The 15,474-nt window shown below is 41.2% G+C and overlaps 2 protein-coding genes across 4 annotated transcripts in view; one reads left to right on the top strand and one right to left on the bottom strand.

Moving 5' to 3' along the window:
- Positions 1-668: 668 nt before the first annotated feature.
- The window catches only part of LOC133126384 (guanylate-binding protein 1-like), a 16,195-nt gene continuing 1,389 nt past the window's right edge, over positions 669-15,474 (bottom strand). The window contains exons 1-11 of one of the 2 annotated variants that reach the window (XM_061238564.1): positions 14,425-15,023; positions 12,499-12,700; positions 12,003-12,130; positions 10,915-11,024; positions 8,565-8,767; positions 7,722-7,964; positions 6,919-7,199; positions 6,427-6,639; positions 5,608-5,710; positions 4,744-4,937; positions 669-3,297 (exon numbers count right to left, since the gene is read on the bottom strand). In XM_061238564.1, the coding sequence (XP_061094548.1) occupies positions 3,079-3,297; positions 4,744-4,937; positions 5,608-5,710; positions 6,427-6,639; positions 6,919-7,199; positions 7,722-7,964; positions 8,565-8,767; positions 10,915-11,024; positions 12,003-12,130; positions 12,499-12,694 (1,890 nt within the window). In that variant the 5' untranslated portion in view covers positions 12,695-12,700; positions 14,425-15,023 and the 3' untranslated portion in view covers positions 669-3,078. Of the gene's footprint in view, positions 3,298-4,743; positions 4,938-5,607; positions 5,711-6,426; positions 6,640-6,918; positions 7,200-7,721; positions 7,965-8,564; positions 8,768-10,914; positions 11,025-12,002; positions 12,131-12,498; positions 12,701-14,424; positions 15,024-15,474 lie in introns of those variants that run through there. The other variant, XM_061238570.1, reaches the window with a different exon arrangement.
- Positions 15,228-15,474, top strand: part of LOC133126299 (guanylate-binding protein 1-like) — a 17,706-nt gene continuing 17,459 nt past the window's right edge. Inside the window, exon 1 of one of the 2 annotated variants that reach the window (XM_061238429.1) lies at positions 15,228-15,405. The gene's annotated coding sequence lies outside the window, so the exon portion shown is untranslated. The remainder of the gene's footprint in view (positions 15,406-15,474) is intronic. The other variant, XM_061238419.1, reaches the window with a different exon arrangement.

Raw genomic sequence — 15,474 nt, 5'->3', positions numbered from 1 at the left:
GCAGTTCTGCATGTTGTGACCTTTCCGTTTAAAGAATTCAGACGCATTGAGCCAAACAAAATTATTGCAACTGTACAATTTGCAGCATTAAAATAAACGATGCGGGAGCAACCACGTCAATTTTCATGAAACAAAAGCTATGCAAGCTAACTAGAGAACCACTAGGCGTATAATAACGTTAGAACAAACTTATTCAGGTTTGCCCCTGCCGTTTAAATTGTCAACGTAGATCACCGTTCGATTAAACGGTCATCTAATGGGGTTTTGATCTGGAGTATGAGGGTTGCACTATTTTTAAAAATCCTTTTAGTTTGATCTTTAAGTTCGTTATGCAAGCAGGACAGCGAGTCATTTTGAATGTCCTGTTAGGTGACGTTATGTAGTAGTTGCGTGGACATTGATTGTTATTCCATTGTCATACAAATATGAACTGTGAACTTTAGCTTGTTAGGGGTTGGCATTAAAATCTGTAGAATTAGGCATTTACTGTAGTTGCATGCGGTTTTGAAATGAATTTCATTGATAATGGCATTCCTTAGGATTCTAGCTAGGTTTTCCTGTAGCATAATGCAGATCTAGTGTCGTGTCTAGGAAACGACAGAGTCCAAATCTTCAATTTGTTGAAAAACATCTTCGTGAGGGAAAAGACGACACCAGGCAGCAAGATCTTCAGGAAAATCAGACTTTATTAGCACACGTGCATAAAGCCGGATCAGCTCTCCAGAACTGAACCCCGACTGGCATTTGTACACCCATTTTATACACAGTTACTCCACCTACAACTCCTCCTCAAACCTCATTCTGGCAAATCACCCACACTTTTCTTATCGTAACTCCTCCCAACGCTCCTCCCACAACGTCATTTTGGCAAATTGCCAACGGTCCTTATGCTCTGCCAACTCTGTACAAAGTTCAGGGCATTCTGCCAACTACGTGTCCTCACTTCACCCCGCACCTGCTCTTGGCAAACTACCAGACCTCAGAAAGTTCTGGATGCCCTCCCTCTAACACGTCATCCATACACGTCACTCTGTATCTTTCGCTTTTATAAGACGAACTAAGCAGCAGTAATCATTGAAAATATACAGACAAACTAAACATTTCATTAATATTCACTTCTAATATACTTTTCTAATCTACAGACATACTAAACATTTGATTAATTATTCTCTTCTAAGGGAGTAAATGTAAGTAGCATTCTTTGCTCTCATTTCGACAGTTTTCACTGTGGTTTCTTGCGTTTTCATAAGCTCAGCTATAATTAATGTTCTAGGTCAAATAGATACACTCCTGGCATAAAACATCGAGAGTCCTGGAGAAATCAGCTGTACAGTCATATCTCACTCTGCCCGTGTCCTTGACAGTTTGGTCTACACAGTTCAAGACGGCCCCCCCCTGCCAGCTGGCTGGGCTCACTGTGTAATCCTAGCACAATTTAGCAGTTAATCAGTTTGAAACTATACAGGGTACATATCATACTTTAATACAGATATATTGATAAACTTTTAGCACACATCGTCGAGAGTTTTGGAGGAACCAGCCTGCTCACTAAGGCGGAGTCTGATTTTGACTTGTGATTGGTTATCATGCTTTTAGGAGGGAGATCTTTCATTCTGTGAATTTTCCCCTACACTAGTCACACAATGATAGCACCCAATTTCTTGCATAAAAGGTTTTGTAACTCATTTTTTTGAATGATTAAAATTAATGCGTAACACTTACCTTTCATTTAAAAATGTAAGAGTATGTTAATAAACCAAAATCATTGGGTTTCAACACTGTAATTCCATTTACAAATGAAGTGATAATTATCAATATTAAGTAGGAGATGCAGATTAAGCCCTAGGCTAAATTCAGTTGGAGATTATCCACACGAAGCTGTGTTCATGTAACAGGTCCCTGGTTTGGTATTGACCCTCATATTACAGAATGGTTACTTATTTTATCTTATTGATATATGAATGGCCTACCACACCAGACCTGAGGTTTTGGCAAAGCCTTTCCCCAGCCACCTTGAGAATGTTGGCTCAGGTGTGGTAGTTCATTGATATATGAATAAATTAATGAAATAGCCAGTTCTTTAGTGTGTGTGCCCCTGACAAAACTGTTTATTCAGTTGACACACCCGTGATGTCATAAACAAAATGTCATCTACACTTCTGGTTTCTATATCTTCAACTAGCTTAGAAATCATGATTAATTTCTATCGGCATACTGTTGTTTAGGCTGCACCATTCTGGAGGCCCGAGACTTGACTCAGATTTGCATTTGATGACTTGTGAACATTTCTCTTGCACACAAGATTTCACCACCTCTTCTGTTATTTCAAGACCAAGGAAAATCAGCGATATAAAACTGTTGTTCGACTTTGCTGCCATTTAGCAGATGATCTTATCCATAATGACAAATCCCAAGAGAGAAAGTACAAGCCATGCAGACTGCTGACAACTACCCCATTGAACATGAAACACAGTTACTCAAAGTAAATTATTATATAAGCTGAGTCTCATAATTCATATGAGATAACATAATTCATATTCATCATATGAAGTTGGTACAAAAGCCTTATTTATTTGACTTGTCCAAATAAAATAAAATATAATAATTAAAAAATTAAGATATTAAAAAAAGATATGTTTTTAAATTCAACACTTTTTATTTCTCTTCACAGAGTTGGGTGTGAGTTTATCGAACACTAATATGAATGTGCCAAACTGGGTTTTGGAACATTTACAGTACATTTGCCTGTATGTTAAATTTGAGGGCGAATGTTGATTGGATCTAGGCCATTGTGTTTGTCCCAAAAGGGTGCGGTAATGATACTGCTGCTGCTTCGGTACGTACATTACATTTTTAATCATGATGCAACTGAGGTTAAGTAACTTACTGAAGAGACTTGTCAAGATGAGGGTGGACAAAAGGAAAGAGGGCTATCATCAAAAGATACATTCAAAAAAAGTTTTGGCCACTTCAATTCAGTTAAAAAGGTGACAATGTTAAAAAGGTGACAAAGGTGACAAAGACAGGTTACTGCGTCTCCGAATTGTTACCTCCCAGCTATTCTGTTTCAGACTATTTTCAAAACAGGCGTGAAAGGGCTGAGAGACCCACCCCGGCCAGCTTTGGGACGAACCCTGGCAAAAACATGGCGGCTGCTTGTCCCGCAGTATCCAAAATACCAGAAAAAAGTGAAGGGGACTTCTCATTTTGAACCTTCTCCTTCTTCAGGGAAGAAATTTCAGCTTCCATGAGCTTTGCCCGCTCATCAAAGCCTTGCTTCATGAGCTCCTGCTGTTCCTGAAACGACAACAAACAAAACCACTCTCAAAAACCTTAACTTGGAAAATGGAAAAGTGCTTATGTCAAAAGCTTGAGGCAGCGCGATTCTCCGTACTAAGCAAGAAGACGAAGAATTGGACTCTCTTCCATTGCCCAAAGAATAGCTCAGGGGTATATCAATGACACATCTTGTGTTTAAACTGCTTGGTATTCCCCTTTAAGAGTGCATGGTGTTTTGGCACTGCACTGGCACATAATAAACAGGTTGAATATATCAGTGGGATTTTGTATTGATAGTGCACAAACTGCCCTGACAGGAAGGATGGTTTGGCATTCCTGGGGCTAAGAACAGGAGTAAATTGTCAAAGATCTTAAACATGGCTGGGAAGATCGAAGGGAAACCACAGAGTCAGCTTTCTGTAATATACGTACAGTATGTGTTATGTGACAGGCAGAAAGTCCAGTAAATCATTTCTTTAATCTGACCAGCTCCCTTCTGGGAGGTGGCATAGGGTACCCAGGGCCAGAAGGAATATTATTAAGAACTATTTTATCCCACATGCAAAATTCAATTTCTTTGAATAATTCTATGTGTTAATACCTACCCTGTCACCCCTGCATCTTGATAATTTGTCAACTTGAATTTGAAGCTGTTACAGTATGTGGTGGTTTGTGTCGTTTTGGGGATTATGCTGTGTTTATATTTGTGTGGTTGTTGCCACTGTTTGCATATAGAAACCAGAGACGAGCTCCTCCAAGCAAGGAGTGTGCTGGTAATAAGAAGTACAGCCAGAATGTATGTTGGTGCACAGTAAACTTTCATTCATTCATTCATTAATTATCCTAACCCGCTTATCCTGAACAGGGTCGCAGGGGGGCTGGAGCCTATCCCAGCATACATTGGGCGAAAGTCAGGAATACACCCTGGACAGGTCGCCAGTCCATGACAGGGCACACACACCATTCACTCACACACTCATACCTACGGGCAAATTAGACTCTCCAATCAGCCTAACCTGCATGTCTTTGGACTGTGGGAGGAAACCGGAGTACCCGACAGAAACCCATGCAGACACAAGAAGAACATGCAAACTCCGCACAGAGAGGCCTTGGCCAACGGGGATTCAAACCCAGGACCTCCTTGCTGTGAGGCGGCAGTGCTACCCACTGCGCCATCCGTCCGCCCCACAGAAAACTTATGAGTGTTGCATGAACTGTAAATGTGGTGCCCTTTGGACTCAAGCTATTTTAAAGCTCACCTTAAAATCAGCAAGCAATTTCAACCCAAAAAAAAAAACAAGTGAGGTGTGTGAACTGTATTTGACTACTATACTTAGTTACTTTTTGAACTGAAGTACTAGTTTAGAGGCAATCATGCACTTTGTAAACCTACAGGGCATCTGTGATAGAGGAGTTGGTTACAGGTCTACAAGCTAGTTGAGTCCAAATGCCCACAGAATCTACCTTCAGTTTGCCATTCAGGGTCATTTCGAACTCCTTGGCAGCATTCTTCCTGTCCTCCTCCATCTTCCTCTCCAGCTGTGCCATGTTCTCATTGAAAGTTCGCTCCTGGTCCTCCATCTGCTTCTTCAAGATATTTCTCTGCTCCTCAGAAGCTCGTCTTTCTTGCTCCATGGCCTCCATTCTCACTCGATTTTCTGGAGGACGAAGCACAGCTATGTCAGCTCAACAGCATTAATCATGAGTCAATTAAAGCAATTTGCACAAGGAAAGGCCAGAGCTCAGGGGTCTTGAACCCTGGTTCTGGAAAGCCACCTGATTTGAAACAGTTTTTCTATGTTTTGTTACTCACCACTTAATTTATCATACATGGCAGATCAGAACAAACTGTGGTAAATTATGCCAATACAGTACAAAACACATTTGTTGGCTAAGGATCCAAGGTATCAGATGAGCCTCAAACCATCGTGCTGCTGCCAGATATGCTGTTTAGGATTATTTCTATTGAATAATTTTTCTGTGGAACTCAATGGGAAATGTATCTGTAAAAAACTGGCACAGTTGTTTGAGGCTGGTTTGATACCCCGGACCCATGATGACTAAAAGCCATTTAGCTAATAAATGTGTTCCATATTGTATCAGTATAATCTTGCTAAATCGCAAGGGGCATTGGAATCACCAAAAACTCTTGTTCCTTACAACTTGCCTGCCTGTCATTATGAAAAAACTGAAGACTGAAGGAATATAAATAAGAGTCAGCCATCTGGTTCATCGTAATATCTGTTGTATATTGCAAAAGGATGTTACACCAGAGGAAAATATTAAGAATGCGATCGGGAGAAGGCATTGAGTCCTTTGTGACATCACCTTCTGCCTTCCGTTGTGCTTCAGTCAGAGATTGGTCAGCAGTCATTATAGCTTGTCCAACAGATTCCTTCTTCTCCAGGTATTCCTTTAGACTTTCCTCGTCCTGTAACCCAGCCCTCATATTACACAAACTACTCATAAGTACAGTGAGAACATTAATATAAAACCAATCCAATCTACTTGAAAGTGTAGGGCTGTCTGTGTACTACAATACACACTCAGTGAGCACTTTATTAGGTATTTATAAGACTTATTTTTTAGATTTCTACTGCTGTAGCCTGTCCACTTAGAGTTATGATGCGTTGTGTGTTCAGAGATGCTCTTCTGCATACCACTGTTGTAATGTGTGGTTATTTGCGTTACTGTCACCTTCCTGTCAGCTTGGACCAGTCTGGCCATTCTCCCGTTAACAAGGCATTTCTGTCTACAGAAATGCTGCTCGCTGGATTTTTTGGGGGATTCTTTGCAAACTGTAGAGACTGTTGGGCATGAAAATCCGAGGAGATCAACAGTTTCTGAGATACTCAACCCACCCTGTCTACCACCAACAATCATTTCACGGTCAAAGTCACTTCGATCACATTTGTCCCCCATTCTGTTGGTTGACATGAACATTACCTGAAGCTCCTGACCCGTATCTACATGATTGTATGCATTGCACTGCTGCCACACAATTGGTTAATTAGATAATCGCATAAACAAGCAGGCGTAATAAAGTAAAAATGTTCCTAATAAAGCGCTCGATGAGTGTATGTTTACGCTAGACCATAAATCACATAAATCAAAAGTCCTCCTGTTTACATTGTCCAGGGTACGTACCTTTATTCCTCTCCCCTCAGCTGATCTGTATTTTGAGATCAAGCTATTAAAATCTTTGCGGTACCGCTCGTATCCTCCAACTGATGTGTATTGTCCAGATGCAATATTTTCCTCCAGTGGCCTGAATATGCGTTTGATGATAGACTCACAGGCCTTCTTTGATTCAACAACATTCTTCTCGCAGATTGCCGTATACTCTGCCTGCATCAGTTCCTACAATAAAGGGGAGAAAGGAGGCAGAAAAGGATGAGACACAGATTATGGACCAGATGATGTTAAGCCAAAATTCACCTCAGCCCTGAGCCATGGGCTGCGTCCAAAATTGCATACTATCTGACTATTTACGGTGTCAAAATAGTATTAGTATGTCCAACACCACAGCTGTATAAAAGATTGTGCTAAAGCTACCCGAATGACACACTACATTCGATGAAATGTCAAAGTATGCAAACACTGGACACTATTCAGTCGGGACCAACTGCATTCCTCTACCATTAGCTTAAGTTGGCTTTTCTGATCCTCGTCCTTGAAGCAGAGGCCCATGAAGATCTTGACAGCCTGTTCCTCAACTGTGCCGTGTATGTTTGACAACTCCTCCAGTGTCTCGGTGGGGAAGGCGACCCAGCTGTCCATACGCTCCTTGTAGATCTTCATGGCCTCGGCTATTGCATTGGAGTTCTCAATCTGGGCCAGAGCTACAACTGCATTTTCCAGGCAGGGGATCTGGCCACTGCAGATGGCGTCCACGTACATCTTTGCAAGGCTCCCCAGCACTGCAAGACACGGTGGTGGGTCTATTTATTGATCCCTGGCATGCTTAGCACAGAAGAAGGGTGTGTGGCCCAGGATCTGTCAAACTTGAAGTCCTCTCAGTAATTTCAGGCAACTTTTCAATGAAGATTACATGGACGACAACCAAGTACCTATGTGGATTATGGTACTCATAGTTTTAATGTGTTGCACTTGCATCTAGGTAACCTGGGCAACAAATTTGCTTGGCCCACTGAACTCAATGATACTGAGCCTTTGTTACTGTTGCAGTTCACACTGTGGCTGTGGCAATGCCAAGTACATCTGAGGTAGTTATTTTTATTGGGAAAATAATTATTTGTTATTGTACCATATATTTGTCTTCATGCTCAGCCCTAAGCATTATATTATAAACCAAAATGACTGAGTGGGCCTCTAGCCTAACTTTCAGCTGATAACAGCACTATTTCATTTCCATGATGGCTGAACTGAATGACTCAAAGAATAAATGGATGATAAAAGGGCGGTTGGTCAGTAGTACTCACTTCTGCCGGTCATATTGTAGCCTCCTTTCATGGTTTTGGTCTTGGCTTCACCATAGATGTAATCGCAGAAGCTTGTGGCTTGCTGCACAAAGGAAGGTTCCAGGTCTTTGTCACTCAGCTCGTCCATGCGCTTCATGTTCTCAGCGCTGGTGGGACGGTCGAAGACAAAGCACTTCCGCTTGGGGAAGTAGTTCCGCAGGCAGTTCCGCGGCATGTTGTACTGCATTACTTGCTTCCCATGGCCTTCCCGAGGTAAAAACAAAAAACAAAACAACCCCTTTGGTTTAGCTTGTGGCGTGATCAAGTAACTTCATTAGGCTACTTTCAAACAGACGTTTCAAACTGAACTGGAATTCTTGTCCATTTAACTGCACCCTGGGCCACAGCTATGAATTCCCAGGCCTGGGAAAGAATATATCTTGCCCTCCCCAATGTATTCTGTAACAAATAAAAAATTGTTACATCCTATTTCCTGGGAAAGAAATTGGTTGGGAGAACAATAGGTATCCGTAAAATAGCACGCCCAAAGTGTCTTACAGATCAACAGCTGACCACTCTTCATTCGTTGCTAGGCTAGCCTTCTGGTCACCTCGTGATCTGAACTATAGTTATTTGAACCAAAGTGACAAAGTGTCCAATAATTCTTTAAGTGGAGGTACAGTAACTAAACACTGAAAACCTTAAAAAGTAGGACTCATCTGTAGTGTACTATATCTTATGTACCAAAACGATATTCCTCCCAACAGAAAGACTACAGTTTTTAAATGAATAATTGTGCATGCCTACTATATGTATATTCGATCTGCAATCTTGACAGCCAATTTGCACTGCTATCATCCTTACCAGCCTTCAGCTTGAGAGCATTGTCCAGGTATTCATCAGCGGTTATGGGCTTCCCGTTATATTCTAGCTGTAAGGTGAAATCCCGAACTGTCCAGACAAAGGAGGGAAAGAAGCGCATGAACTCGGTCGATTCGTCACCGTCCTCGTCCTCGTCCTTGGCCTGGGATTTTACCTTGATATGTTCCGTCAACTCTGTCACATAGCTGCACGTTTAGTCATTCAAGGAAGAAAAAACTAAAACCGGGGTATGCTTGTTAAGCATTCCTTAGTTTTATGACAGTAAATTTTGTAAATGAAATAGAATTTGAAGGTATACAGTTCTGTGCAAAAGTTTTAGGCAGGTGTGAAAAAATGCTTTAAAATAAGAATGCTTTCAAAAATAGAAATGTTAGTTTATTTTTATCAATTAACAAAATGCATGAACACAAGAAGTGAATGAACAGAAGAAAAATCTAAATCAAATCAATATTTGGTGTGACCGCCTTTTGCCTTCAAAACAGCATCAATTCTTCTCGGTATACATGCACACAGTTTTTGAAGGAACTCAGCAGGTAGGAGAACTAGCCAAAGTTCTTCTGTGGATTTAGGCAGCCTCAAATGCTTCTGTCTCTTCATGTAATCCCAGACAGACTCGATGATATTGAGATCAGGGCTCTGTGGGGGCCATACCACCACTACCATCACTGGCTGCAATTCTTCCATGAAGATCACCTCTGACCAGACTTCTTCCACACAGGGTCTACTTGGATCGCACTGGTTTCTGCCAATTTTGAGCTGATGGCACTGCTGGACATCTTCCAATTGCGAAGGGAAGTAAGCATGATGCGTCTTTCATCTGCTGCACTAAGTTTCCTTGGCTGACCACTGGTCCTCAACGTTGCCAGTTTCCTTGTGCTTCTTCAACAGAGCTTAGACAGCACATCTGGAAACCCCTGTCTCCCTTGAAATTTCAGCCTGGGAGAGAGCTTGCCGATGCAGTATAACTACCTTGTGTCTTGTTGCTGTGCTCAGTCTTGCCATGGTGTTTGACTTCTGACATTAAACTGTCTTCAGCAACCTCACCTTGGAAGAGTCTGGCTGTTCCTCACCCAGTTTTAACCCTCCTACACAGCTGTTTCTGTTTCAGTTAATGATTGTGTTTCAACCTACATAATAAATTGATGATCGTTAGCTCCTGTTTGGTATAAATGGTTAATCACACACCTGACTATATGCCTACAAAATCCCTGACTTGGTGCAAGTGTACCTAGAGGAACTGATGCTGGTTTGAGGGCAAAGGGTGGTCACACCAAATATTGATTTGATTTAGAGGTTTCTTCTGTTCACTCACTTTGCATTTAGTTAACTGATAAAAAATAAACGACTAACATTTCTATTTTTGAAAGCATTCTTACTTACATTTTTTCACACCTGCCTAAAACGTTTTGACAGTACTGTAAAAAATATGTTGAAGGCAAACTATGCAGGATTTTTACTTTCTAAATATCACAAAACAAACAGGCTCACAGTCATTACTATGATTCACTGGCAACCTGTGTCTGGGTTCACTTCTGTCCAATAGCTTCTAAAAACTTGTTGGGCCTCTTCTGGGTGTGGCCTCAGAGGCCGCGTTTTTCCAATCCGCGAGCCTCTGACACTCAATAGAATGAGGTGGGGGGGGCAAGAGGAGACGATTGGCTATGGTGCTGGCTTTGAGAGAGATTACCCTTGGGGGGGGGTGTGGAAAGCGAATACTAACGCTGGGCAGCCTGTAGCATAGTGGTTAAGGTACAGGACTGGCACACGCAAGGTCGGTGGTTCGATCCCCGGTGTAGCCACAATGAGATCCGCACAGCCGTTGGGCCCTTGAGCAAGGCCCTTAGCCCTGCATTGCTCCAGGGGAGGATTGTCTCCTGCTTAGTCTAATCAACTGTACGTCGCTCTGGATAAGAGCATCTGCAAAATGCCAATAATGTATTGTTATGTAAAAAGCTGATGTTCTGCAAATCATATTTCTTAGCTCTTGGCGAATGGGTTGCGAATGGGACGCAGACGTATCTAAACACAAAAGTGAGAAATTCTAGATGGTCTGCATTTAAGTATATAACATGGAGATTTTTTTATATATACCACCAAAGTTTTAATTTGAATAAGAAATTTGATTTAAGAGCTGACAATGTGCTGCAAGGAGCACAAGATATTTGACAACGGCTCTGATTTCATTGCCTATGTCAAACTTGCCTACCGTGTTAAATGCTCCTTTTGTAAGAAACATTGGTTTAAAGATCTACCGAATGGCTAAATTGTAAACTGTATGAATCTATTGTTATGATTGCTATATCTCATGAGAAGAGCCCCCAGAAAAGGATACTGAAGCTGCTGTAAGGCATTGTTGTCGATGGTCCCGACGCTGTTGTACACCAGTGCGCTGCTCAGGAGGACTGCCAGGGAAAAGATCCAGTTGTCGTTCTTTGAATCCCCCTGCATATATAAAAATGAAGAGTCTAAGCATCAGATTTGCACTCAGTCTTTGCTAGTTTTGTTTGGCTAGGTAAGCTGTTTATCGCTAATTTGCATTGTGCTGTATAAAAACAGTTTTTAGATATAAATATAATCCATTCATCAGATTAATCAAATAGGCCCTAGTCCTTATCCTTTGCTGTACTGTTAGCACTTGAAATTGTACTTCCCTCCTGGGTCTCTCGGCTTGTCGTTGCAGAACTGCTTTAATTCAGACAAATTCATCGGTTTCGTATGCCGTGATCAAAGTAAATCTCCAAAAGTCCCAAGCCGTTTGGGATAATGTACCATGGAATCAAAAGCAGAACCTTTTGAATGATATGGGTCCCATGATAAAAGCATAAAGCAAATACAGCATTTCACAGGAACATCATACCAGAGTCAAACAAGGTCATGGTAGTGTGATGGTGTGTGGAAGCTTTTTAATTAAATCAATGAAACAATAGTTTTTAAAAAATGTTTTGTGTTTACTCAGTTTTCCTTTGTCTAATATTACATTTTGTCTGAAGATCAGAAACCATTCAGTTATATTCAATCTGTTATATTCACAACACATCACATCACATCATTGTCCTCCATGGGGAGGACAATGCATGAGTAGGTGGACTATAACACAACACTTATAATGTTTATTCAAATAAGTCGTCATAATCGTATGATCTTTTTCATTTTCGACTTCAGATTGCATTCTGTTTTCATGATTCCTGGATTTCATTTTGTACCTCTGCCTGGTCAGACTGCCTTCTGATTAACAAACTTTTGGTTCGACCCTGTCTTGGTTAACCCTTATTACAACTGTCTGCTGGCGATTGACCCATTTCTGTCTGGACTATCTTTGTTGGAATAAAAATAACTTTATTCGGCATACTTCCTGGTTGGTATTAGTTCTTCTGCCTCGCACTCTGACATGTTGGAGACAAAAAACAATGAATCACCCACCTTCTCCACATCCCCCAGCCCTTCAGTGTCCAACAACACCAGGGTGTGGTCCACTTTTGTTGGGTGAGGAACACACCACATCCAGATGCCCTTGGTCTTTGACTGTATGGTGGATCCCAGGGCAAATCCTTAAGTGGTACAAAGGGCAGAACTAAGTACAGGGCTGAACCAGTTATTTATACAAAAAATACACTGCCTGGCCAAAATAAAAGTCACTGTTTGGATTTAAGTAATTGTGAAGGTTCAGGGAGCATGAGGAATCATTTTCACACATGAATTGGCCACCATGAGTCCTGACCTTAACCCAATTGTTTTTTCTTTGTTTGGAAGCTTTTCTTCCCTCTTTATGACACTTTGGGGAACTTTCTTGAGCCTTTAGCCTTTTAAAAAGATTCTTGTCGTTTTCGGTGTAAATGAATAAGTATGAGCATTTTATGTACTGTAGGGAACATTTAGTGATGGTGGTACTATTTCTAATGGAAAATGACAGTCTCACCCTTTGTCTTTCCAGCCAGCTTGTTCATCAGGTATGATTTCCCAGTGCGGTACAGACCCACTACTGCCACAACCACCACAAGCTGATCGATCTGTTTCAGGATCTCTACAGCCTTCGTCTGGACAAGCAGGTTCCCGTGCTCGTCATTTTTAATCAGACACTCCGGCTGAGCCATTAAGATTTTGCCACTTGACATGATGCTCTGCACAAACACACAAAGCAAGATAAATCAAGTCAATTCTTCATAACCATGCAGACACATCTTAAATCCCAAAAAAATAACTAATTTTACTACCCAGTTTTTTTTCATCCACTTCCTGGAAGAGGAGAATCTATCTATCTAGTGTATCTATCTGTCTGAAAAAACATTTTGTTTCATAACCAACAAAAATTGTTTTAACTGCTGTTGCATTTAATGATGGTGCAATTATGGCTACATTGGCTCAGGAGGTAAGGGCAGTCGTATGGAAGTCGGAGGGTTGCCGGTTTCCGGTTCAATCCCGCCCTGGTTGTGTCGAAGTGTCCCTGAGCAAGACCCCTAACCCCCAAATGCTCCTGACAAGCTTTGTGGTGCCTTGCATGGCAGCCAACCGCCGTTGGTGTGTGAGTGTAAGTGTGTGTATGAATGGGTGAATGAGAAGCATCAATTATACAGTGCTTTGCATAAAGGCGCTTGTTGAAGTTTGATCAAAATGCTCTTAATGAAAACCAGGAATATTTAGAATAATGATGAATGCTTTTATTGAAACTGTGAAATGGTTAGAATTTAGAATAAGTGAATAAGCCAGCATGAGTAATTAGAACTGTGTGTCTGTTCAAATACATTGAGCTTCAAAGTACAGAGTGCAGAGAACAGATTAAGTGCAGAGAACACTTAATCAGGTGTTTACAAACCATGCCACTGGGTCTTTGCAGAGAAATGTTTTGAGTTTGTGATCACCAGCCAATTTGCTTGCATCATTATAGAGGCGAAAGGTTAAGACAGCTCAGCTTTCATAGAGTAACAGAAAATATTAAGGCGGGTTAAGAGAGACAATGTGATGTTATATGACAAATGATTGGTTAGCTATATTATATAAAGACTAAGATACTTCCTACTGTTACTTTGGAATTCTCGGGTCTCTTGAGGCTTCTTGCAGGGAGGACACAGATTCCCCATATTCATTTGTTTTATTTTAAACAAAAGATTTGTAATGAGCAACTATTGAATATTTCTTCATTGCTGCCAATACAGCTTCACCCACGTAAAAGGGACGAGGAGGAAAAGCGACAATAATATTTCCTCAACACGCTATATGAATGGCAACCATTTACATAAAGTTCAGTATCCTTTACAGTGAACTTAGGCCTTTTCTTTTTCATTCCTATTAGCCCTTAGGGGTTGCCAACCAATTCTGATCGATTTTTACCAGGAACGTGTCTCCCTCCTGTGGACATATGAGGTAACACAGCTGTGAACACACTTCTGGACTACAATGATTCCATAGAATAACGATCTTGTACTCGGTGAGTGCTGCGGTCACTTTAGCATCCACATTTGCGTGCGAACTAACTAGTAAATAAATAAACAAATAAACCGTGGCTAACACTAAAAATGTTCTTCCATCCATCCATCCATCCATTATCACCCGCTTATCCAGAGTCGGGTCAGGGTATTCCAGGCGGCCCTCTCCACAGCGACGCATTCCAGCTCCCTTATGGGGATCCCGAGGCGTCCCCAGGATCTCTCCAGCGGGTTCAGGGTCTACCTCGGGGTTTCCGCCAAGTTACAGCGTGCAAACGTATGAAGGGTTCGCCAGTGTACGACATTATATGCCCGTGTTTTCCCTTTCCCGGTACTCGGCAATTAAATAAAATTGCCTATCTCTAATAAAGTCAAGACATGAACCATACAATAAAGGCGTTCGACAAAAATGCATCTCCTACCGTTAGGTGACTTCTTTCACTGACAAGCAGGCTCCAATACTGTGCTGTCCAATAACTTCCCTGCCGATTACAGAGCTTCGAATAGAGAATGAAAGTGCAGGAGTTTTAGTTCCGCTTTCGATCTTTTGGTGTCAGGGTGTCGTCCTGCTCCTTAAGATTTCCATATATAGGAAATGTATGGAAACTTTCTGAAAAAGGAAGCTACATCTAAGATGTTATACCTAATCCTGAAACGTGAAACGTTTTTATAATGTACTGTACATTATAAATCGTTTTATAAACGGTTTATAATGAGATTCTTGATAAAAACTCATTCACGCATCTCCAAGCGTGTCACTTAAGCATAACTCTATTCACGACTATCTTTTGAAAGTACGATTCGTTTTGTAGTTATGCTGATAAAGCACACCCAGAAGCAGCACCGCAATGGAAGCAAGGAAATGGCCCGTTTCTCGGAAACCGCTGCCGCCACACCTCGTTATATAAACAATGAAACAATGTTCTCATTCAACACTTGTTGTATTTACTTGTCATATATCTTATAGGCCCACAGATATGATAAATATGATATACTCAGCTGAAAGTTAGAAAGAGAGACATTTTGTTTCTACAGTAAGTTAGGCTAATATTAAAACTGGATCCCATAAAAACTTTCGTTTTGAGTTTCACAAATTCCCCTACTACACTCACAGAGAGCACTGTACCACGTGACCTTTAGGGTATTTTATTCACGCTGGTGCATTTTAGGGTATTTTAATTCATTTTATCCCCCATTTCGCTGTTAGTTCACATATACACCCCTGTATTTATTTAACATCGTTATATACCAATGACAGCACATTCATCCATCCATAAAGGCGTAACAGTCGATCCTCTTTCACTTTCGTACTCTAGTCTAGACCGTAAACCAAAGCGAACAACAGTTCAGGCTTAAGTCGATCTGTTTGGAAAACCCAGCGCTGTGAAGGACATAATTGACTGGTGAGTTTTCATTAATTTTGCATTTGGCTTACATCGTATTCGTAAATGTTGGGAAGAGGTTGTGTTTTT

Source organism: Conger conger, chromosome 1 (assembly GCF_963514075.1).
Source record: "Conger conger chromosome 1, fConCon1.1, whole genome shotgun sequence".
Classification (NCBI taxonomy): domain Eukaryota; kingdom Metazoa; phylum Chordata; class Actinopteri; order Anguilliformes; family Congridae; genus Conger; species Conger conger.
Note: the sequence above shows the minus strand (reverse complement) of the source record. Positions and strands in the feature narration are given on the sequence as shown.